The sequence below is a fragment of the Lepisma saccharinum genome, chromosome 16 (genome assembly GCF_977018435.1).
Source record: "Lepisma saccharinum chromosome 16, izLepSacc3.1, whole genome shotgun sequence".
In the NCBI taxonomy this organism is placed as follows: Eukaryota; Metazoa; Arthropoda; class Insecta; order Zygentoma; family Lepismatidae; genus Lepisma; species Lepisma saccharinum.
This window is the reverse complement of record NC_139244.1, coordinates 65401853-65428420: the sequence shown is the minus strand read 5'-3', so window position 1 is coordinate 65428420 and position 26568 is coordinate 65401853. Positions and strand designations below refer to the sequence as shown.

The 26568-nt window shown below is 37.2% G+C and overlaps 1 protein-coding gene across 1 annotated transcript; it reads right to left on the bottom strand.

Annotated features, from left to right (window-relative positions):
- Positions 1-2609: 2609 nt before the first annotated feature.
- On the bottom strand, positions 2610-14977 carry Sod1 (Superoxide dismutase 1). The gene is made up of 4 exons (XM_083138266.1): positions 14748-14977; positions 7679-7775; positions 4619-4806; positions 2610-3004 (listed from the first exon to the last, which is right to left on the bottom strand). The coding sequence occupies exons 1-4, from the start codon at positions 14814-14816 to the stop codon at positions 2894-2896; spliced, it is 465 nt and encodes a 154-aa protein (XP_082994392.1). The 5' UTR covers positions 14817-14977; the 3' UTR covers positions 2610-2893.
- Between the last annotated feature and the right edge of the window lie 11591 nt (positions 14978-26568).

The following is a 26568-nucleotide window of genomic DNA, read 5'->3' as shown; positions in this document are numbered from 1 at the left end:
TGTTCGATGGTATTTATTGTGTTTTTGGCCTTAAATTCAGTCACAACTGTCGCTCTATGCGATGGCGCATTATCGTCGTGTAAAATCCACGAATTGTTCTTCCACAAATCTGGCCGTTTCTGACTGATTTTCTCACGCAAACTCTTCAATACGGCCAAATAGTATTCTTTATTGACTGTCTGTCCCTCTGGAACGAATTCATGATGCACCAAACTACGAATATCGAAGAAAACAATGAGCATCACCTTGACTTTTGAGAGACTTTGAAGTGGTTTCTTCGGTTTCGGCTCGTCTTTTGTCCTCCATTCTGATGACTGTTGTTGACTTGTTTGCATGTAACTCTTAGACCCATGTCTCGTCACCAGTTATGATGCATTCCATGAATGTGGGATCAGAATTGGCACGATCCAGCATGTCTAATGATACCTGCTCACGGTACTGTTTTTGAAGAAAATTCAGCTCTTTTGGAACAAGCCGTGTGGTGACTCATTTCATGCCCAAATTATCCACCAAAATCGAACGAACAGACTCGTGAGAGACGTTAAGGTCAGTAGCTCTCTCTCTTAAGCTGGAATGGCGATTACCGAGCACAATTTCCTTCATTTTTTCCATGTTTTCATTGGTTGAAGAGGTCGAAGGTCGTCCAGAACAAGGCATGAGCTCCTTGAACACTTTGTACCACTCGTAAGCCCGTGTTCTTGATAAAACTGATTCACCATAAGTCTTTTCTAACATTCTTAGCAAGTCAGTACACGAAATTCAGTTCGCAACACAAAATTTAAGGCAAACTCTTTGTTCAATAATTTTGTTCATTGTAAAAATTGTGATGCACTACTGAAGTGGACGGATTCAACCTGCGGCTGTCAACAAACTGGTTGACAGATCGCGCTCATGTGTGGCATAGTAATTAAGTACAGAGCTACCAACTTACGAAAAAAAATATTTTTAAAAAATCATTTGCGCGGGCCTTTTAAATTACAAATTCCCGGTACTTTCTTGACAGAAGGTATGTTTTTCAGGGGTCGAAGCTGGAAAAACTTAAAATGTAGGAAAATGTAAAGTAGAGGAAACTTTTTTAACATTTTGCTGTGCTGGGACATGAACGCTGAATGCATAATGCAGAAAAATGTACAATCAGGGTTTCACTGTACCTGTAGTGAAAAACATGGAAGTTTAGGTAAACCCAGCTAGTAGTATTGTGTAAACAAGATGGCAACACTGAAGCAGAAGACATTTTGTGTTAAAATTTCCACAAACAGGGACTGTTGTAACAGTGCAGGGAAACTTTCAAAAGCAATTTTGGTAAATGTGCACTGCATACAAATTGCATTGCATGCTGGGTAAAGCATGCTACGATTTTTTGATTATGAAATTCCCAGACATGTTTATAATCATGATTTTTACATTTGAACCTGGTGTTTTTCAATTAGATATACAATCCGTTAATTATTATGAATATTCAGTTTCACAACTTTTTTTTTAGCAAAGTTCATTCTACACACACAAGAACACGTGAAAATTCGAAGAGTAAAATTTGAAATTACAATCTGCATCAAATGTTTTGGGTGCTACAATCACGTGCATCTAGTCTTCAGGCTAAGGTAACAGAGATACATTATTTCACCATAACAGATTTCCACAATAAAAAAACAGCAGAAAAAGTTCATAAACCATAGAAAATATTTAATTTTGTGGCAGATTTATAGTGTCGTACAAAATGCTGCTTTCTTGCTTAAGTACACAGCATCTGGAGAAATGTTTTGTTGCATATACGAATTCTATAGGAAATGCCAACAAGACCAACATCTATAAAATAATAGATGATAACCTCATCTTCACCAACCTTTCCGATAATGATCATATTGTCAATGTACTTTAGTTATCAATCAGATACCTGCACTGCATGTTTTTCTTTGATATTCTTTCTAACAGCTAGTATTATAAAAGCGAAAATTTATTATAGAAATTCGAAGGAACCATAATTTTGCACAAGACTGAAATCATAAGAACGAAAGAAACAAGTTTCTAAACAATCTTTTTTGGGAGTGGAATCACAAGAACTGAATCCAGAAGTGGAAGTGAACTGCTTGTTCATTTTGCAACATTTTCTCTTGCAGAGACTTAAAATGCATGTAAATTCCAGACAATCTGCAAAATTCTCTGGCATTTCCATGCTTTTTCCCTGTTTTCCAGATGCATAGTAACCCTGGTTTCTCAACAGGACCTTGCTCCACCATATTTCCACTTGGATGTTTGCCAACACTTGAATGCTGCTGGGACATTAGATCACATGTGCTGGAAACAATCCACCAATGCTGGTCTGGATGCCATGAACCCCACATTTAAACTTGTTTTTTTCGTAAAGGCGTTTGCACTGTATCTGATCCCCACGACACAGCAGTTATTTTAGCGGAAACTTGTTCATATCAGATATGCTGGGACATGTCTGGGTAGAATGTGACTACCATCTTGACATTGTAATGTGCAGGCAAAACTTGGAAATTTAATGTGTCTTTTCATGTAATTACACTTGTGTTAGGTGTGGTCAAGTATGAATAAACTGGCTTTACTTTTGCACCATTCTTTTTGAACCATTAAAAAGTAGAATATTTGAAATAATGTTTTTATTATTCCCTTATGTCATATACAGAAATATGTTTTACAATTAAGCCTCATGATATATTTTCCCACTGTATTACTCTTAAACAATTGAGCCTTACATGTAACCGGTTCTCTCAGTTGGCAAATATGAAAAACTGAACTTGAGAATAGGCTAACAGTGAATAAATGTGATTAACAAAGGCAAAATAACAGGTTAAGACAAGGAATGCTTTGATCCGCACATGGCAACAGCTTTACAAACCCCACTAATGCATTTTCATCAACCAGCAGATCATGCCTGGGCAATCCCAATCACACCGCATGCAAGCCTTGCTCCAGCATTGCCAGTTGTCTTGCTCAACTCGTGGCCACCTTTGCCAAGATCATCTGGGTCAGCATGAACCTGGAAAGAAAAACAAAGTACGTAAAGGAGATAAAGTCAGCAGTAATCATGAAATCTATTAGAAGGTGAGCTTTTCAAATATGCAGTCCATGTATCAGTTTTTTTCAATGCTTTATTGGGTAGTGAAATTTTGACATCCTGCCTCAGAGTAAAGCCAAAAAAGATATATTCACAGAGTGGTCTTTTTGTCATGCTTCCGAAGAAACTTTGCATGGTTGTAGGAATGTACAACATCTACATACTACAATTTTTTTCATTCAGTTCGGTCTAATGGGGGCATTTTTTCTTTAATTGCAATTTTCCTTCTTCCTTAACACAAATTATTGGGTGGCACAATGTATACATTTTACCTCCGCTAAAAGCTCTCTTTAAGAAAGAAAACACAACCAATTTCATCTCTCCATGCAAATTTGCTCTCGAGCTATGATTATTATCTTGTACTTTGTGGCATGTTTGAAAAGTGCATGCTATAAAAGTTAATGCATTTTTCTGAAAGAGAAAATATGTACAAGCATTCATTCATAACATTTTACAAAATATATATATATATATATATATATATATATAATTAACCACTGCATTTCTCATAATTTTCTAGCCTGATTTGATACATCATATCACCTTTCCATTGAAAATCTAGGAGTTGAATTCAGTATGGCAGACCTTGGCTTGGCACACAACTATGGCTCCCCCTGGGCCTAACTTGTTTCTATCATGATCAATTGCACCCAGCCAAACTCCTATACATTCTACATTTTATAGGGGGCATTAAGAGACTTTTGACTCACCCTGTACAACATGCCCTCATGCTGCAGTGTACTCAGTGGAGGAGTGGATACCCCTGTAAGCAGCTTAATAATGTCCAAACACCTTTGAACGAGGCCTCCTTCATTGGAAAAATAAAATTGAACCAGCATGCCTTCTTGCTTGATTGGATGATCCAACGAACAAGAGCATGCAACAGTGACTGTCAAAGCAACTGCAAGTGCAATTCCATCCTTTAATTGCTGCACTGATCATTGCAGACCACCAAAGGACTGGCCGATGGTTTGCAGGTCCACTGGAATGGGGTGGGGTATCAAAGCATATGCAGTATGAAAGAGGCAATATATAAAGTGATTTAGGGCATCAAGGAAAAATAAATATTCAAAATCTACATGGCAAGGAAAATTATTTGCATCTGTACAGCATGAATGTACATATAACTGAGCAAAATCCTATTATGTTTTCTAGGTGAAAAGGAACATTTTTCAACACAACTTTTCATGATTGTAAATGCACGGCAGTGCAGTATCTTAAATTTTTTATAATCACTCTGGCTTATTGCGGGTGCCACAGTGATTCAACGAAGAAGAAAACTGCAGTTTGCTTTTTCTTCTAACTGCATTTCTATAGTGCGACCACAAACAAAAGAACCTTCGTGCACCTTCTCCTTCATCCATGCAGTTTGGGCTATAAAGAAGCATGCTAAACTCTATCCCTCCCTCCACATGGGAGTACGATGCACAGGAGTTGCAGGTCTGCTCAGGTTCTTTTGCGTGTGGTTACACTATAGAAAGGGGATTTCATTTTTCATTTGCAAGGTGTTCATTTTGTGTAAATACAATCACTTACCACGATAGTCCTTCCAAGGATGCTGTGAGGGCCACTGAGAGAAATAACTTTATCCGTTATATTCACTTTAGCAACACCTTCAGCATCAGCCTCTACATTTCCCAAATCGCCAACGTGCCTACTGTCATCAGTTGGACCAGCATGATCTTTCTTGTGGGGGTTGAAATGAGGACCAGCACTCGTGCAACCTGGAAAAAATATACTGACTTACTTTACATGGAATGAGGTTACAGTGGAACATTAAATATACTTCAACAGTAAAATATTCAAACACTAAACAAAATTATATTCAAGGAACAGTAATATAAGCAGCAATCAGTATACATGCCTAGATAGTTCAGAAAAAGTGCATGAAAAGTAAGTAAAATATAATGCATAGTAATTTCGTAAATCAGTTTATCCAATATGACAAATGTAACACAGTTGAGACTGCTTTATAAGTAACTCAGTTCTACATAATTCTGTTTTATACGTAAATTACTGTAGGTCCCAGCAAAATATAATTTAAAAACATGTTCATTAAACCCTATTTGTACGTAATCCATTTATACGTAACCAAGCTACAACAATGTCACAGAAGTGACTGTAGCTACTGGTCGGCAATGGAGAACAGTAAAAGGAAAAGTTACACGCTTGGACAGATATGAAAATTTATGCAGGAAGTGGACGCTAATCCACATAGCTTACACCACACACTGCACTGTCATTAGTAAAAGAATGCTATTTTAGACAAATTTTTAAAATTGGGTAGTAAAACTATAGTGTCTACTGTAGTATTTCAGTATCAAAGAGCTCACTGATAAGGTGGCAAATGTTATGTATTTAAGAATCAAACTTTTAGATGAGTTATTTATTACTTTATGACAGAAATAACTTGTATTATGTATATATTCTTCCTCAAAATAGATACAATTATAGTATTTCAATAATTACATGACATCTAAATCTGATTTGTAAGTAATAATCACTTATACATATTATATTCTCTTCACCTTGAGACACTTATAACTCAGGTTCAACTGTATATAATATTTTGCGTTACAAATTTTAAAAAATGTGAATGCAAGAGAAAAATTGTGCATACTCCATAAATTATATTTTTCTGCAGTTTACTGAACGGCAGCATGAAATGGCAAAATGACAGACTTAACGTAATGTGACTACCAAAACAAATCACCAAAGCTAAAGGTGCAAATGAAAGTGTATAATATATTATGATTGTGAATAATACACCATGACTCAAAAAGGATGGTGCAGAAAGAAAGTTATAAAGTAAGTGATAAAATGGCAACCAGTTATTCAGTGAAGAATATGAACATGAAACGTTACAAGTTATTCTCTGTGCATGGCAGTTTAGGTAAACCCTGCTGGTGACTGATGGAAACACAGAAGGCATTTTGTGTTAAAATTTGCAAAAACAAGGCCTGTTGTGACATTACAGTGGAACGTTCGAACCAAATTTGTTAAATGTGCACAGCTGCCAACATTGAACATTTGGAATGTACAGATACAACTTATTAATTCAGTGTCCCTTTGTCTAATTACAGTTGTGCTAGGTTCAGCCAATACAAATAAATTGGCTTTATGTTTGCACATCCTTTGCTAACCACCCTGTATTTTGTTAACAATATATTTATGGGAATCTTCACTTAAAAAAACATAAAATCATTATACTAGTTGCAAAGATACCAAGCATTAAAAAAATCAATGCAAAAATCTTGGAATTGGCATTGAATTTGTATTCAGCAACAATGTTAATCTGCACTAAAGATGCTGGTCTTGGCCATGTATTCATACTTTCAGCAATCTGCAAATTGAATTTTCTTTTTAGGGAAAGCGGGGAAATAAACTCCCTTCAAATTCCTGGGCACACCAATGGCTTCCAATGCAGGTTCAGAAATAGTGTTGTAGTCTGTAGCAAATTTCAAGAGAGATGCTGTAAATGGTTGGAAAAGTATGTCATATCCTCTACATATTGAATTCTCATTACTTTTGGAATACATCTCGCATTTTATAAACACACACACACACACATATATATATACAAAGGCTGTCGCAGAGAAGGTGAGACTAATTCCTGTATAGGAAAACAGCAACCTCCATTGGCTAGCAAATGTACTAGGGTGACAAATTTGGTTCATTAGCTGCAGATTGAGACCAAAATCAGCACGAAAGGTCAAAAAGTCGTGACTGCGTAGCAGTTAAAAGACAAGCATGAATCATTAAAATGAAACACAAAATTACAAACCACAAAATTTTTGTTCAGAATCAGCCATATCGAGTAGACGTACATCATTTTCAAAATACGCACCATTGACAGCTAAGCAAGCATCCATACACTTCTGCCACTTTGTGAATGTCTGAAAATTAGTAGTCACGTAGCGAACTGAAGAAAACTTGCGCTGCGGTGATCACTTCTTTGTTCGTCATGAAATGACGACCACGTAAAGTGGCCTTTAAAAGTGGAAATAACCAAAAGTAGCAGGGTGCAAGGTCCAGGCTGTATGCTGGATGCAGGAAAATTTCTATTTTTCTCTTAGTCGTGTAATCCCGAAAAGTCCGCGCAACAGTATTCACTAGTGTCTCGTTAATCACGGATGGTCTTTGTCCAGGATGCAGAAGCAAAGTGCCTGATTCGGGCACATCTTCGAACAACTTGTGCCATCGGTACACTGTGGCTCTACTCAGTCTGTCTTTATCCGCATATGCCTGTTGAAACATTGCATATGTTTCCGCAGCACTTTTCCCTAAACGCAAACAAAATTTTATGGCATGTCGCTGTTCATCTTGAATACTCATCGCGAAAAGAAATGTTATACACAAAAACCTGGAGAGGTAAACGAAACCCGTTCCACATAAATCAACACAGCTGCTCACTAACGTGGTTTCGCAACATGTGACAACTTGCTACGGAAACAGAATGAGTTATTCTACATGACGCGACTAGTGCCGAAACCATTGGCAGTGTTGCCAAGCCAGGACAAAATCTGTCTCACCTTTTCTGCAATAGTCTTTGTATATATATTTCAAAAAGAAATATGACTGATAACAAAAACTTACCATTTGTGTTATCCCCAAACTCATGAACATGAAACCCATGTAGACCTTTGCCAAGACCTGTCACTTGCCCTGAAATGCTAACAGGCGAACTTGGATCCTAAAAAGAAGGAAAACCTACATTAAATCATGTACAAAAGCATGAAGAATTCAGGAAATCTAAGTAACTAGTGCATTCCTAATTCCAAAGGTTTATCTGGTAACGTTTCTGAATGTTTAATGATTTTTCCAAAGTCTCATAGCAGAAAGACAAAGTATAGCAGACTTGTAGAAATGATTGTCACAGTAAACTTGAACCTTGGTGAAAGTAACCTCCACTGTTTGAGTTCTGAAAAGTGCAATTTTTCGGTGAAAAAAAAAATGTATTAAGTACCTTATGCAAGCATCTGTGCTTAACATTGACAAGGCATTTTTTGTTCAGAAAAAAGAGAAAGTATCACAAAATAGTGCAAATGATGGTGAAAGTAAATTTGATTTGTTCCAAAAGTAATCAGTAATACTGTTTGTAGTTTTGAAAAGTCCTATTTATGAAAAGACTATATAAAAGGTACTTTATGCAAATATCTCCACTTCTCATGGACGATGCATACCACAGGATACTGCTGACAAGGCTCTAAGGGGTGTTGTGCTTGGACCATCACAGACACAATATGTTAAACCGTTGTGTTATCCCCAAACTCATGAACATGATTGGAGATTATTGGAATACTAAGAGCCCTAAACCTGACTTGCCTAACCTAACTATGAAACCCCTCTGCATCAAACACTTGACCTATATGGCAGAAGCAGTCCATAACCAAGACAACAGTAAATGGATGGCTCATCGCAAGAGAAGAATCATACAGGAGTATATGGAAGTGACAAGACATTTTCAAGAAAATGCACAGTAAGTAATCACTAAAACTTGGAAGTATGTGTTAACAGACAAATAGAAATAGAACCCTGAAAAAGTGCCGGTGTGCCATGGTGAAATCAGAACTTGGACAGTTTATTGTTCCATTGACCAAAGCCTCCCATATGCACTATCCTGGGCAAGATCTTGAACATCCTTAACATCCGTCCATTCTATCTTCAACATTCCATTCTCATCTTTACTTTTCTACAGGTCTTTGTTTTTTAGCCCACTTCATGTTCAGATAGGCTAATTAGAACCAGACTCACAGTTCAAAGTATGATCAGAATTATGAGCTTCACATCTTAGGACTTTTGAATCTCCCAGTATTTCTAGGTAGTGGGAATGTAAATATAAGCTTAATGTATAATAATTCAAACAATATTGTGTATATTTATTTTTCATTTCTGTTATACTTTTACTTTTGAATTACAGTAATTTGTCTATCAAAATATGTTATCATGCACCACCTAACCTACCTTAACTCAAGATTACATTGGCTCCCAATTTTTAAATTATTGGCAACAGTTCGATCTCGGACGAATGCATTTTCTCATTTTTACAGAAGAAACTACTTACGGAAATGAGTTTCTGTAGAGTTTTGAAAGTTTGTGGGGGTATTTTCTTTCATGGTGGAATCTATTTGACCGGGAATTCATGTATTTTTCAAGAAAAATATCTCCCCGATGCACAATTGCCACTGCTTTTATTTGCTTCATCTACGTGAACCAGATGTTGCATACGTTTCATGACGTAACCCCCCGTCAGTTTTTCCAACCACGCCGTTGGATCACGTGTCCAGGATGAGTCGTCAAGTTGTTGCCAGGTGTGGAAGATCCAGTCGATTTTTCAATTCAACACGGAATCGTGAAGAAAGAAATGGAATGTCCAAAATGTGGCAGTGCATGGAAGCATGTGCATGATTTGTGATTTTGAATTTAAGTACAAACCCTTTTTTCAACTATGTTAACGTAACGTAACCTAACCCGTGCATGGAACCCTTCTTTTTAACCATGTTAACCTAACCTAAATATGTTAACGTAACTTAACCTAACCTGTGTATGGATCGCAAGGATTAGCATAATTTCGAACCTGGGAAAAAATACAAAATCAGTAACACGAAAGTAGGTATTTTTCGGTTAAGAAGGTTGGAAATACTGCATACCCACTGATGATCACAATGCTACTCAAGCTGTGCCCGCATATTGTGTGTTACACAAGCGAAAAAAGGAAGAACAATAATAACTGTTAACGTGAAAAATTGAAATTATTTTCGTGAGAAAAGCAAAATCCCACCTTAAAGAATCTTTCGCAATGCAGAATAGGTAAGTACGAATGTTAAAAATTACTAAATAAATGCGTGAGAGGTGTTCGGCCGAGATCGAAAAGCTAATATTTTTTATTAGTTATTGCATAATAATGTATATATGGACATATTTTTGAAATAATTAAAAGACCCATTTTAGAGAAAATTGCTACAAAAAATTTGGCCCAAGCTCCTTTTGTTTTATTGCGATTTCATCATGCTACAAATGCAATTTTAACATTGCTCGATTTCTATTTACTTCTGTTAACACATACTGCAGAGTTTTAGCAATTACTTAAGATTTTGTTGATATATGCTTTCGTAGTTAGGGTAGGCAGGCCAGGTTTGGTTCTCTTAGCATTAAAATAAAGTCCCTAAATGCATTCTAATAAGGTTCTGATTTACTTCTACATTAATTCCCACTAGTCTACGATAATTACAGTCGTTTGTCAACGGAAAATACATTGTCCATGGGAAGCATGCATGCTTGTGTAAGGTAATTTTTAACTTGTTTTTTCAACATAAATAACTTTTTTTCGAAATCCAAACAGTGCACATTATCTTGAGGAAGGTTCAAATTTTGTGTGACAATGATTGCCAAAAAATCTACGATAATTAGTCTTCCTGCAAGGGGAATTTGAAAAGAAAAACAAACTGAACCATTACCCTTCCTGTAGCATAGTCTAACATCTGGAAGGTGTTTTGTGTGATGTGGGAATGTTTCATAGCGGAAGTTCATGGTCTTTGTTGAAAATTAATTCTCCAACGGACAATAGCCTTTGGTGCGTACACCTTCGTACATCACGTGTCGTGATTGGGTTTTGTTCATGTTCATTGGGTATCCAGTATTTCTAACTGTCTGTGTTTGAAACGGAAGTTAGAAACATGACGTGTCGAGGATGGGTGGTGAAATTCATACCGGGTGTGGAAGATCCAGTGGATTTTTTAATTTAATTGAACACTGGATCGTGAAGAAATGAAAGGAATGTCGAAAATGTGGCAGTGAATGTAAGCTACTCGTTAGAAGGAATGGGCTGTGGGTATATGCCTAATATGACGTGTCGTGGATGCATGGTAAAATTCAGGTAAGCTTTCCGTATCCTGGAAACTGATGTCTTCAAATTTAAAAGTTTGGGGCTCATTTGGGGGGGACAGGTGACTCCGGCTAATTTCTAACATGCCTTTAACTGGGACTCTATAGAGAAAGCCAGGTAGCCGGAGCGGAACGGAGGTGGGGCCACGGTAGGTCAAATACACCAGGGGCGGAGCCCGGAATCTGTGGGAAATTTGGAAGAAGGTTCGAAACACTGCATACCCCCCACCGGTAGTCAACCTGGGCCCTCCATATTGTGTGTTAGGGAAGCGAAAAGAGGAATAACAAAAACTACTCTATGTGAAAAATTGTGGTATGGTATAGGGAAAACACATTTCTTCAAATTTACAGGAGAAACTACTAACTTACGGAACTGAGTTTCTGTAGACTGTAACTGTTCGGATTGCTTTATGATTTCTCCTAGCACAAAGACTAATTGTCGTAGAATTTTGGAAATCATTGTCACACGAAATTTGAACCTTAAAGTATTGAGCACTGTTTGGACTCTGGGAAAAAAAAAAGGTAAGACTTGAGATAACCGGACCCCCTCTCCGATTTTCTTCATATTTGACAGTCACTAATTGAGGCCTCCTAATCACGAATCTGAAGTTAAAATTTGTAGGAAACGTCTACAAATTGCGAACCATTGGTGTTAGCCCCACGAACCATTGGAGCGTGGTTAGGTTAGGCAAACAGTTAAAATTTCGTGTCGTGGTAGTGTCAGGATCTACAAATTGCAAATAATTACGAACCATTGACGCTAGCCCCACGAACCATTGGCGCGTGGTTAGGTTAGGCAAACAGTTAAAATTTGGTGTCGTGGTAGTATCAGGAATATCTTATATTTGCTTGTGAAACAAAAAATTTCGCGAAAATAGACAGTTTCCATTCCGAAAACTAATGCCTTATTTTTGCTTATTTTGCAATTTCTAGACGTTTCCGACAAATTTTAACTTCAGATTCATGATTAGGAGGCCTCAGTTAGTGAGTATGCCAAATATGAAGAAAATCTGAGAGGGGTCCGGTCATCTCAAGTCGTTCCAAAAATATATTTATGTTGAAAAAAACAACGACAAGTGACAGTAAATATCGTAGAAGCGTGGGAATGAATGTAGAAGTAAATTGGAACCTTAGTAGAATGCATTTAGGGACTTTATTTTAATGCCAAGGGTTACAAACATAACCTAACCACGAAAGCATATATTGAACAAAACCTTAAGTATTTGCTAAAACTCTGCAGTATGTGTTAACAGATTTACATCGAAATCGAACCATGTAAAAAATTGCATTCATAGCATGATGAAATTGAAATAAAACAAAAGGAACTTGGGCCCCACTATGACGTACCCCTGGTCAGTGTTTCCAAACTCACCATTGTTTTGCCAGAACATGACAATTTTTACTATGTTTGCCAAACCTAACAGAACCTAAACTTGCGTGAATTGTTTGTGGGGCTATCCGTGCATGGTTTGTGGGGCTATTAGAATGGTTTGTGGGACTATTTATGAATGGGTAACAGTATGGTATAGTGAAAACACATTTCTTCAAATTTACAGGAGAAACTACTTACGGAACCGATTTTCTGTAGACTTTTGGAAGCTCGTTTGTGATTTCTCCCTTCGTTTTACTTATTCGGCTGGTAAATCATGTATTTTTCGACTAATGTATCTCCGATGCACGATAGCTCTTGCCACCATTACCGTCGACTACGTGAATCAAATGTTCCATGCCTTTGATTATGTAACCCCGTTAGTGTAGCAACCACGCGGTAGTTTTACAAAAATGAAACAGCGGGGTTCAAGATTTGCCCGCCATATTGTGTGTAACTAAAGCGAATTAGCAACGAACAATAAATACTGAATGGTGTGTGGGGCTATTTATGATTGGTATGTGGGGCTATCCAAGCATGGTTCGTGGAGCTATCCGTCAATGGTGTGTGGGGCTTCACGTGCATGGTTCGTGGGGTTTTCGAACCCGGGAAAAAATACAAAATGAGTAACACGAAAGTAGGTATGGCTAGAGTCTAGTTTACGTCCTTCTTGCGCACTCCTTCATGCCAGTTTACAAAACTGTGCTAGCAGACAGCCGGCGCTCCGGCATCCGTAGGGTAAGTAAGTTTTTCTTTTTACACTTTCTGTCACTAACCATTCACGGGAACGTTGGGATTTGTTAAATATATGAAATATTGATTTTTATTATAGGAGATATTAATAATCGTACCTTTTGTATCAGGGAGGATTAAATTTTAATTGAACATTGTTTTCTCGAAAGGTGAGGATCTAGTAGGGTTAATTTTAAGGTAAAAGTGTTATATTTTTCTGTTAAAATTATTATTGTATGCTTACAAGGTTAGGTTAGGTTCCATTAGCACTCATTTCACCCCTAAATATGTGCTTCATGATCGAAAAATGTCCTCAGTACGTTCAATCACGCATATCTGGCCAACATCGGATTTTCTCGATTTTCTGTTCCAGGAAATTTTTCCTCGCCTTGGGATTTAGTTCGTTGAATTCCTTATACAATAACCTTTCCAACGATATATGACACTAATTCCTTATGAAAAGGACGTAAACTAGACTCATACAGTAGGTATTTTTCGGTGAAAAAGGTTGCAGCACTGCAAACCCACTGATCATCGACAACGCTAGTCAATTTTTCACCGCCATATTGTGTGTGAAAGGAACGAACAATACTCGATATGTGGAAAATTCAAGCTATTTTCGTGAAAAAAGCGAAATCCCACTTTAAACAATGTTTCACAATGCATAATAGGTATTTCGAAATGAACGAGTGAAATGTGTTTTCCGTATACCATACTGTTACCAGCACCTTTAAGTATTTTTCGCAATACACAATTGGTAAGTACGAACCATGCGAAACACAAAATATCCGATTTTAACGTGTCTCCGATATATGAAACTGGTACCGTTACTATTATACTGCTTCCACATTTAATGTCATCCCCTCCCATTACAAACTTTATGTTGAAAGTATACATTCATCCCCATTTCGTCTCGTGAGATCATAAGGTTTATATGTTAATGGATGATATTAATTTCGACGTTATTTTTGTACCTTCAATCACTGCCACAAACACTACGTGAAATGCTTATTAAATGTGTTTACAACAAGACGCTCCCAGACGCTTGCCGGAATCATGGCAGCGGGCGTGATTTCGCGCGATGGTCTATGGGGAAGTTATTCGCCGAATATAATCCATTTACAAGAGATTTTAGTACCTAATCGATTTTGTCATGCCGGTGATAAACTCAAATTGCAGGAGTGAACTTGACATTTCTGTTTGAGGTGAAGATTTTGAAAGAAAGGAAAGAATCTTTAAGAAGCAAGTCAATGAACATTACCAAAATAAAAAATACAACGGCAATGTCGAGATATCTAATTGACCGACAGTAGATTATTACACTTAAAAAAGTATGTTACGTGGCGATTGTTAAAATTGATGCATGTAGAAGGACGCAATTAAACAGTTCTTCCTTGTGAAACAATAGCTTTTTCTTAGAGTTATAACCTGCGCCAAAGAGAATGAAACAACTCGTCTACACTGAGTTCTGGTGTACTCATTCAAGGACAATTCAATTCCCGCAGAGTGTCTTCTTAGCAAAACTTCTTTTTATGAACAAAATTAACAGCTATTTTTACCTTACTACAATAATCCGAGAGATAAATTTATACGTTCTACTTAAAAGCATAATGTATCTAGTATACAGGTTATTTGGATATTTTTCACTACTGTGCCTTAAATATTAATTATCATGCTTACCTGTTGTGTAAAATGTACAGTTCCCTTTACATTCTCTCCAACCAAAACACACACGGCTTTCACGCTCATATTTGCAGCAGCTATAATTTAACTAACGAAAGGGATAAGAATTTCTTACGCAGGCCGCAAGCAAAAGAAATCTTGACGTGTTGCTTTCAGTGATACGGTAGAGTACGGTGTGGTGGAGTGAGTGAATGGAAAGGAGGTGACTTTGCAGAAACCGGCTCCTACTGCCACTCTGCAGTGTTGTCAACAACGAAATGAAATCGATTATAGCAATTTCCCCTAGAATAGAGACCAGAAGAGCGGGTAGCGGCAGATGGGTGCGAAGAGATGCCTACGCCCCCTTAATTTTCTTCCGCACCTTTTTTTCAAAACCAATATTGAACCGAAAATACTATTCGTGTCACATTACGTTACAGTGACGACGCCAGAGGGGACAGACACTTAGCCCCCAACTGAAGTTAATGAAATATCGAATAATAAGAGAGTTCATTTCCGAGAGTATGACGATTTTCACCTTTTCTACGTGGTGTATTCTGCATGATATCACTTTTCCTGCTAATAATACCAACTTTAACAAATATTAATTTGTTTTAGTACGTATATATGTGTGTATGTGACTTTCGTTCAAGATTCGAGCGCCGATCTGGGCATAGGCGAGTTCTCATTCATTTATGTCTTGTAATTGCCGCGATTAACCTAAGTTTTAACCAGTTTTAATAACTGGAAAAAAGCGTTAAATGTGGATGGTTTTAAAACATGACGAAGATTCTGAGGACCGCAAAACATCATTTGTAGTACGAACAAAGTACAGCGTGTCCATAAATATACTGTCATACTTTAAAGTGGTATTACGTCGCTTTGGATAATCGTATTTAAATGAAATTGGTGACATTTGAAAGAAAAACTCAAATATTTTATTTTACAACTTATAGACATTGAATGTGGCCCCCACGAGTGCCCCTGCAGACATCAAGGCGATATTCCCATTCATGCCACACACGCCCTAACATATCCACAGGGATGGGCTGGATTGCAGAAGTGATGCGAATTTTCAGTTCTTGCAGGTTTTGAGGCAATGGGGGTACAATAGACACAATCTTATATGTAACCCCATAAAAAAAGAAGTCACAGACCGACAAGTCAGGTGACCTCGGCGGCCAATTGTAGAAGACATTATCATCATTTCTGGCACGTCCAGTGCATCTTCCTGGAAACCGCTCATTCTGATGTTTCCGAACATGTAAATGCCAGTGAGGAGGTGCTCCATCTTGTTGAAAAATAAATTTATGGCCTTCATTTTCTTCCAATTGTGGAAATAACCATTCAGTGAGCATGTCAAGATAAGCTGGACCTTTCACAGTGGCCTCTCGAAAAAAAAAATGGGCCATAGACTTGACGTTTCGATACGGCACAAAACACATTCACTTTAGGGGAGTCTCTCTCAACTTCCAAAATTGCATGTGGATTCTCACTCCCCCAAATCCTTACATTATGTCTGTTCACTTTTCCACCAACGTGGAATGTTGCCTCATCACTGAAAATTATTTTTCCTGACAGATTTACGTTATCCTCCATTAGTAACATAAAATGTTCAGAAAAATCTAACCGTTTTACAAGGTCATCAGGTTTCAACTTTCACACTAATTGCAGTTTGTAGGGGTGATACTTCAGTCGCGTACGCAGGATCTGATACGGTGGATTGGTTCGATACCTGGTGGAGGCACATAGTGGTTCGGATCCCACTTTAAACTATCATTTGATTGACTTGTTATTGATTTTAGTTTTGGTTATTATGTATAGGTTTTCTACCTACATGTGGGTGATCGCGGCGATAGGGTTGAAATAAAACATTATCTCTTATGTCTTTAGAATCGGTTTGGATGGAAGGGGGAATATATATATATATATATATATATATATATATATATATATATATATGTATATATTTTTTTCAATATTTGTTCCTTAGTCTGAAGTACAGGCGTTGTCCTACAAAAACATAATGTAAACACTATTACATGTTCATTTCGTTTTCATTCTGATGTATGTCGTTGCCTTATAACCAAGGGGTCCCGAGTTTGATACCAGGTAGAGGCAAATGGCATAGTGATTAGGATCCCACCACTTTAAACTGTAGGTCCAGTCTCGATTAGCCTATCTGGCATAAAGTGAACTTAAAACAACAAATCGATCACTCAATCAATCTCATGTACCCCTAGTACATATTTAATTGCAAAACCGGGAAAGCTCAATATCATATTGTTACTTTAACTAAAAAAGTAGCAATATTATTCATATCCAATCACATAATTGTTTTCTTTACTCTTCATTGAATTCTGACACTAGTGAATTTGCATTGTTTCCATAAAATAATACTTTCATATATTTAATTCTATAAGTAAACAAACAATATATGTTATGTATTTTTGATACAAACATTTGGAACACTATCTTTATGTAGCAGCTACTTTGTTTATGATTTTAGTAATTTTGTATATGTTTAAGTATATCAAAATAACATACGAATGCAGGCAATATCAGATTAATTACTTAATTGGAAACACCAGCATCCTATAAACTCGTAAAAAACTCACATAAACTATTATTTTTATCTAGCGCGGTGTCCCCTGGAGGCCGGGGCTTCGGGTGAGCGCCCGAGTTGCCACACACTGGGGCTGGCTCTTGCTGTCATGTTCCACTTTCCGTACTTAGTGCGTTTTCTGGCAGAAAAAATACATATCAACAACAAGAGTAAATTTACAATACATGGCTGCGAACACACAGGATAACATATTTTTTATTTTCTAGGGCATGTATCGCTAAAACAAGGTCTCAATCAGCAGTCATTAAGAAAATCTGGTTGCCAAATTTTAAATTTTATTACTGCTAAAAGGCGATACTGCGAACGGTAATAACCAGGTTGGCGCTAGAGAAGAATTTTACGAGAAACGGTTGTTATCGATATTTTAACATTATATAACACAAAGGCCTCGCGGATATAGTTCGCACAGGGTCTCGCGTTCCCTAATGGCGGCATAGGCGTGCGCACAGCCCCCCTTCAATCATGGACGTCCGCAGATTTTTTTTTTCCATGGAGACAAGCAGGGTAATTTTCCATGGGGGCATATTACCCCTATAATAGTGTTGCCCCCTCAAAAGACACTACTTGAATTTGAAGCTATCGCATTAATGTATGTAAATTACTGTGACTGAAATCAAATTATACGTGTGAAATATATACTTTTTATGTTGATATTCCATTTCTAAGGGGAAGGTGTGGCCATCCTTGCCCCCCCATCCAGACATCCATGTTTCTACATTATTATACTTTCACCTAGAAATTTGCAATTTCCCACAGCCGTACAAAATCCGCAGAAATGGCTCCCCTGCGAAGAATGTGTAGCTTGCATAATGAATGGTTAGAGAGGGGAGTACTCTTGGACATATTTGCTAAGTTTTCTGAGTATAAACGCTATTTACTGGACAACACTCTTACTTAATTTTATATTTTCTGTTTTCTTTCTTTACCAGCTTTATGTGTGCATATATGCACACATACATATACTGGGTGAGTCTTTTAAAAGAGGCCCCGTGGAAAATGCTCTCCTTGCATGTAGGCAACCTTGGTACACCGAAGATAAGAGCGGGTTAGAGAACAGTCCAGGATATCGGTGCCAAGCATATTCGACAACATGACATGACATGACCTATCCTGGACTGTTCTCTGTCCCGCTCTTCTCTTCGGTGTACCAGGGTTGCCTACAAGCAAGGAGCACATTTTCCACGGGGCCTCTTTTAAAAGACTCGCCCAGTATAAATGTAATTGTGTAAGATTTGATTCATTTTTTGTCCACGGTAATGTATAAGAATGATATATATAATCTCTATATGTATTTTTTATATCTGAAAATGTGTATAAATATTATTTTAAGTGTATAAATCCTCAAATGTACTGTGCACTGTAAAAGGGCAGATGCCTGTTGTGTGCAGGATAATAATAAATAAATAAATAGTGTAGAGGAATCTTATCGCCTTTATTAAACGATATTATAATCTTAAAGAAAATGAAGTATTTTCAAGCCGATTAAAGTTTAAAGCAACAACGGGGGGAAGGGGTGCAATGGCGCAACTTCAAGGGGGCAATGGGCCCCTCCCCAACCTTGGATGGAAATCAATTCTAGAGGGACAAGGGGAGGGGGCAAACATTGAGGTAAAAGTAAGCAAGACTAGTAGAATCTAAGAGTAGCAGAACAAAAGAATACTCAAGATGGAATTAGTTGTCACGTTTTTCTTGCATTATTTCTTCCAGACCGCTAAGAGCACCTGCAGAGGGCAATTGTCCCTCTCGATATCAAATGTTATACAAATAAAAATAGATTTCGTAAAATTTTCTTGCTCGTTTCGCTCGCATTTTTTTCTTTTTTTGCAGTTTTGTCAAGTTCAGAGTCGTAGCTAGGGGGCGGCGGGAGTTGGCCTTGGGCGACGAACGATCGAAATGAAAAAAAATGAAAAAAGAATGCCATGGCGCCCCATGATATTTGTTGTGCCATGTTAAATCAATATTGTTTTCAGTTTGCAAAAATTTGGATCTAAATTTCTTTTTGCTCGCTTTGCTAGCAATTTTATTGTTTTCTATAATGCATTGTAAATTACCAAAGAGGGACGTTTACCTCAGACTCTTGCTACTAAACAGTTTTGTGTTAAATGCATGAAAACAATTGTTTGGAGCAAAATGAGCGCGGCACATTTCAGGGACAATTTATTTATTCGTTACGGTGCGCCTATGTTGCTGCATATATATATATATCGATGCAATGCAACTAATAACAGTGAGATAAAGTGATGTTTTTTTTCCGACTGAACTTTTATCAAGGCTTTTGGCCCCCCTAATCAGAGGGTCTGCACACGCCTATGGTGTGTGTGTATTTTAAAATAGAAGACAATTACAAAACGGTTTTGATAAATTGGTGTTATTTTACTTCGATTTTCTGCCACTTCGAGCTAAGCGCGATGATGCTGACGGTGCTCCACAGGAGGGCATTGCCCCAACCTTAGACGGAAGTCAATTAATGGGGAGGTCAAACACTGACTTCCAATGGCACCTGCAGAGGAGCAATCGCCCCTTTGATCTCAAATCTTATGCAAGTAAAAATACATCTCGTAAAATTTTCTTGTTTGATTCGTTCGCAATACCTGCTTTTCTTGATCTGATAAAGTTCAGACTGTAGTTAGGATGGCGACGGGAGTCGGCTCTTGACGGTGAACGATCTAAATGAAAAAAATGTAAAAAAGAGAACGCCATGGTGTCCCGTGAAATTATTTGCGCTCTATTAATTCAGTATTGTTTAATGTTTACTAAAAATTGGATCTAAAAATTTCTTTGCTCGCTTCGCTCGCAGTGTCATTGTTTTCTGTAATTCATTTTAAGTTACCAGAGAGAGAAGCAAGATTTATCTTCATTGATTTTCTCTTAAATGCATGAATAATTATTTTGAGGAAAAGGAGCGTGCGCATTTCAGAGACAATTTGTATAATTTTTGGGTGGATGAAATGATTATGTGATGTGTTTTAAATAATATATGTTGAATATATATGTATTAAAGAAACGTTGAATACGTACACGTAGTGTTAGCGGATATTTTTCTAATTTTACGTAGTTTTATGTTGCATATGTGTAAAACATATGTTGTACATGAAAGTTATGCATGTTACTAGGCCCGTACCCTGGGAAGGGGACCCCTCGAGTCATGAAATTTTAAAATGTGAACCAATAAAATGCTACGAAAATAACATCGACGATTTTTTCAAACTTGTAAAAATTTCAATTTTATCCTTCCATAAAAGTAGTGTAATTGGTGATAGGATAAGGACAACAAATGAAGAGGTCATTTGATTAACAGACCCGATTTGGCTACACTTAAAACTAAGGCAAGATGCCCATATGGCTCAATTGCCCAAGTGTCCTATGCTGTTTATCCCAAGAATTCTGAATCCTAGTGTACAAATGAAGAACCCTCAACAGACAGATTTGGCTACACTTAAAACTATGTCAAGTACCTATATGATCTTATTGCTTACAGTGTGCTACTCTGTCAAAATCTCAAGAATCCTGAACTCTAGTGTACAAATGAAGAACCCTCAACAGATTGATTTGGCCATGTGTGCAAAAGCTGAATCTGTGAGATTGTTGTCCATAAGCTTGTCAAAAATATGCCCCTCTTGATATTGTTTTGGCTACACTTAAAACTAAGCCAAAAATGCTCATGAGAGCTTTTGCTTACACAGTAGTATAATGTAATATATGCTTAAATACTTGTTGCTGTTATGTTAATATGTTACCTGGAATATGCTCAATATTTTAATTGGACACCAGGCTCAACTTGTATATCTAGTACTAAAACAATGCATTTTGCAGAGGCCTTCTAAAATTGTTCTGTGACTCTCTCATTTCTTACATCATAAACATATGATTTTTCACCTATAAGAATAACACTACATATGGTGTCATCAGGGAGTGTATCATGGAATTCACAGATAATTTTAATGTTTGTCCCGTCATTAACTACAACTTGTTTCCTTTTTGAGGTGTTGATGACAAACATGGGTCGCTGTGCTTTGAATTCATCTGGTGTGTAATACATGTCAGTATTGCCAGTAGTGACCCTTTTGTATGCTGTAAATGCCTCGTATAATTTGAGGAAATCATTCTTTGACATGTCTAAATTATAATTTTCTCTAGGGAACACCTCATTTCTGCCATTTTTAAGATATATGTTCTTGATGTTGCAGTTATTAAATTTACTTGAATTTTTTTCTTGATTATTGTGTCTTCCAGTTTGAAACAGTACCACCACAAAATCTGGCATGTCATATTGTATACTGGAGAATGAATTTGTAGCATCAAACTCATAATAGGTACCAGTGGCAGGCTTCTGCACACATTGATATGTATAAAATTGTAAAGGTACCTGTGGATTTTTTAGGATATCTGCTTTGTATTTAAGAGCATAACTGGCTTCATATTCAACAACTGGAATTCTTAGCTCCATAGTCTGAATAAGGCACTTGCCTTCATCAAGTAGGGTATTAGGCAGAGCTTCCCCGGTAGAATTTAATGTACTGTACCTCATCAAAGCATTATTATCATTGGCAGCTCTTCTAAATGTAATTCTTAAACCACCCTTCCACATAATATCTTTGTAATCTGAGAAGAATCCTGGCAACAGGCGCATGGGGAACAGCACTGTGTGGCTTTTAGATATAATTTTATCACCAGCCTCAAATCCACCTATTTTGTAGTAAGAAGCCTCGGTTTTGGATAATTTTAGTGTGGCCAAAGCTGTAGAGGTAATGCCGGGGTAATCCACTCTGTTTATAACAACACCATGTTTTCTGATCTCAATTTCAGAGAACAGATGTGGCACAAAATTGTCTACCAATCTTATATTTGAATTTGCCGGATAATCTGTACCATCGAGCTTTACAACATCAAATTTGATGTATAGATCTGCTCTGTGAGGGTGTATAAAGCCATCCCCTACATCAAGATCAACCTCAATCTCTGTGTTGGGTTGATTTAAATTTACAAAGGTCCTCCTGTTTGGGGGGAATGATTGTAACTCATAACTCTCAATATTTTCCATTTTTTTTATGTATTTTTATTTAAATATTAATCTCTATGATAGCAGTTGTTGTGGCTCCAGCAAAATCAACTAATTCTTCTTTTTCATTAGTGACCATCAACTCAATGTAATCTATTCTATTATGGCACACAGGAAAATATAATGTTGGTGATGGAGTGTAGATGATCGGTTCCATAAATTCAGAGTTAGGTTTGAATGTTGCAATGATGCCAGTTTGTTTGTGAGTGCCTATGCCATTTGATTTGGTGATCATACCCTCGGCCACATTACAGTGAATATTCAGAGTCTCTATGGCTAAGAATTTAGGTATATTAATAGCAGTGTGTTTGATGGCTGGTTCAGTTTTGTGTTGTTCTCAAAGCCTAACAGCTCTCCTATAGTACCCAGATCCACTGTCTCTGTAGCAGACACAATCTCTACTCTGTGAGTGACAGAATTTTGAGTTAACACTATACCTCTAGGTAACTTAGCATTTAGAGTGGACAGATTATACTGCCCTGGAGTGATGACAATTTTTTGATCCCCAACTGTGATTGTGTTGTTGTGGTGTGTAATATTGGGGATAAAGTACATGCCATAAAATGCTCTGAGAGCTATTGTTTTGGGATACACTATATCATCATGTAATCTAAGTTTCAATATTGAATTTTGGCTGGTGAGATGGAATACCCCCATGATGTTTTAAATACCACAGGGCTTTTTGAAAATTTTCAATTGATGGTTTATTTATTTGAGACAGATATCTAAGAACAGATAAACACAGATGTCCACAATTAACATCTTTGAAATTTTGAACATGGGCATTATTGTAATAAAGATTAGTTGATTTTAGATATTTTACTAAATTTTCAGGTGGAATACCTCCAAATGAATCAAACACAAATGCCTCATTTTTTAAATATTTAAGATAACAGATCCAGTGAGTGCCCTGATTTTTGTACTTTTCCAAATTAACTATGCCACACTCTTTGTTGAGTGGTTGTTCTGGTAAAGAATCAGACATGTACACACCTCTAAAATTTTTGATGCCCAGTGGCTTGATTAAAGCTTCAATATCTTGGTTTGTAAGCGACTCTTGTTTTTTTTTTAAAAAAACTTATTCATGGCTCTCTTAACACCTTTGCCTTGTTTTTCCATAGCCAGATTATGGCGCTTCAATTCATCTAATTCTGCCTTATTCTTCTTAGCATCTATTACTGTTTTTGCTATAGCAGCTGATCCCCCAGCCAAGCTCCCAACAGCCCCCAAAGCTGCTGAGATGGCCGGGATAGTAAATATGAAGCCACCCACATGTGATTTTTTTCTAGATTGCTGTATTTTTTTTAATTGGGGGGGGGGTACTAAGTAACAATTTCATACCATGGCCCTTGGCAAGACAAGAATTTTTTTTCTTGCGCTGCTTTTTGGTTAAAAGACTATCAATAGTTTTAAGAGATTTAAGGCCTGCATAAGGTATCTGATACATAACACCCTTGGCCTTCATTGTAGGTTTATTATATATATATATTCTGGGTTTACATAGCTTAATTAAGTGTCTTAAATTTATTTAATTTATCACAACCCCCACCCCAGTTTTTGTTTGGTGCTCATAGCTATGGTGGTCCCCAATGCTGCTATTCTCTCACTTAAAGAAGCATCTTTGCTTACAAATCTACCAAATGCAGCCTCTTCTAATTTCTTGTCTGCAACATGTCGCCTATCAAGATCAGAATGTGTGTTGTATGCTATGTCATGGTCTCTACAAGCAGCATCTAGGGGATTAACACCAGGATCCCCTCTGTTTAATCTATGGTCCAATTTTGTGCCTGGACCACAATACTGATAGCCTGGAATGTGTAGTTCAAATGGTAGCTTGTTTATGATGTCATTAACCAGCCCCCGACCCTCAGAGATATTCCAAAATTTAGGTGGTAGAGTATTAATAATTTTTATAAGATATCCAATCCCCTTAGTGTCATTCACTATAAAATTAGACAATTTGGTGCTTATCATGTCCATAATTCCAACCTTTTCATTGTAAAAATTGTGGTTGCCAGCATTTTCTTCCCCAGCTATCACCAGCAACCTATCTACAAGTTTCCTGACATCATCAACCCAGACAAATTCTTTAGGCAGGGTGTTGTATTGTTTGATTCCACTACCAGTCTTGATCTGTGACCATATGGGCTTGATTAAGTTGTTGTATTTTGCTCCACTGCTAGACTTGACTCTTTTTTGTGTGGGATCATTGTTCTGGTACAGAGCATCTGATTTTATTAATATTTCTTTGTAATGCTCATAATCTTGATCTGTATAGCTGCCAGGTCTCTTCCTAGTCATCAGTTCCCACAATCCAGGTGTTCCAGGATATTTAACAAAACCACCTTTTTCTCCAAGATGAGATTCTGAATATACAATTATATCATCTCCCATAAATGTTACTCTGAAATTGCCAATTCTATGTATGATGCTACCATCACGCTCTGTGTCAGCATATAAGCCAAAGACCTCATCTTTGTTGTCTTTAGGTGTGCTTAAATATTTTTGAGCAAGAAGACCCAATTCAATAGGATCCTGAGTAGCTTCAATTCTTCGAGGAGCAACAGGACTAGGTGTATGAATACTAGAAAGTGGGGTGATTGGATAATCTAATATGTTCCTAGCAGCTACAGGTACAAGCTCTGTGATCAAATTTTGATTTTGCTCTGTAACAGTTTTGATTTTTTTACCTAATTCACTAATAGCACCAATAATAGGTTGTTCTGTTTGCTTGTGTTGTTCATAGATTCCTCGGTTCTCTGATTTCCATCCCTTAAATCTTTTTACAAGATAGTCTCTTAATTTAAGATCATCAATGATTGGCCTTTTCATGGTAATTTTATATGTTTCAATGTCTAGAAAATTGTTGATTTTATTTCTGTATTTGCCACTATTGGGTTTCCTTGTCATACCAATTGTGACAAACCCATAGCTGTCCTGGTTCCAGCACCTACTGCAAAACTTAGAAAAATCATTGTAGCTCAAGTCCTCACCTACATATTCATCATGTATGTGTTTGAGGTTGGTATGATCTTGATGAAACACACATATAAAATTGCTGTTGTCTCGGATCAGCTGCTTCGGTATTTTAGAAAAAGTCTGTGCCAGGTAGAAGCAATCTATGTTTTTGTGCCGCCCCTGTGTAAAAAAATGTCTAACCTTGTTTTGATTATCCAGTATAATATCATCAAACACAACAACAGTGTTATCAAGACATTCATGGAGTGGCTTAACATCTGATTCAAAAGTGGCTATATCCAGTCCATCATATAGCTTCATCAACTGCTGATATTTTAATTGTTCTAAGCTCTTAGAGAAGACATACAAGTGCCTGTTTTTCCAGTCTAACCAGTTGGGTGCCAACAAAAAAATATCAATCATTAGTGTAGTTTTACCACAAGCCGATGGCCCAACAATAAGACATCTAATATTATCAGGCAACAGCTTGCCATTTCTCTTAATCTGCTGTTCAGGCTCTGGCAGCCTCTTTATAACATCCCAGGTGTTCATAGTATCACTTTGTCTGCCTCGATCCAGCTGTGTTCTGGGAGTCCTAGCCATTTGACAAGTATCTTGTTGCCTTTTCCGGGGATGATTTTTCCTATGAGATATGTGTCAGGCTGCTTAGTTTTGCTGAGTTCTTCCTCATAGAACCTGCCTTTGAGAATTTCTCCTCGGTGGTCTTTTATTATATATGTGTATCGGGTCCCAGGTTTAACTTGAACCACTGTAAATAATTCAGTGCTCCAGTTTCTGGTAAAGCCTCTTTTGAATAAGTGCTTATATTTGCTGATTCTTACTTGATCACCTACCTTGTATTTGGCTTTTCTTGTTGTTGGCTGGTATCTAGGATAATAAACAGTACTGATCAATTTTTGCTCATCAGATGAAGTTACCTGAGAGGGTTTCATGTTGATTGTGGAATGGACCGAGTTGTTATATTTATGTAGAAGTTCTGGTAGAATACTGAGCCATTTATAATTACCTTGGAGGGTAAATTGTTTATACATATGATTTTTTAGGGTTTTGTTGAATCTTTCAACAATAGAGGCCTTGAGATCACTGTAACTCGAGTAATGTTGTATTGACTGGCTTTTAATAAATTGTTGGAACACCGAATTATAGAATTCTTTGCCATTATCTGTTTGCAAATA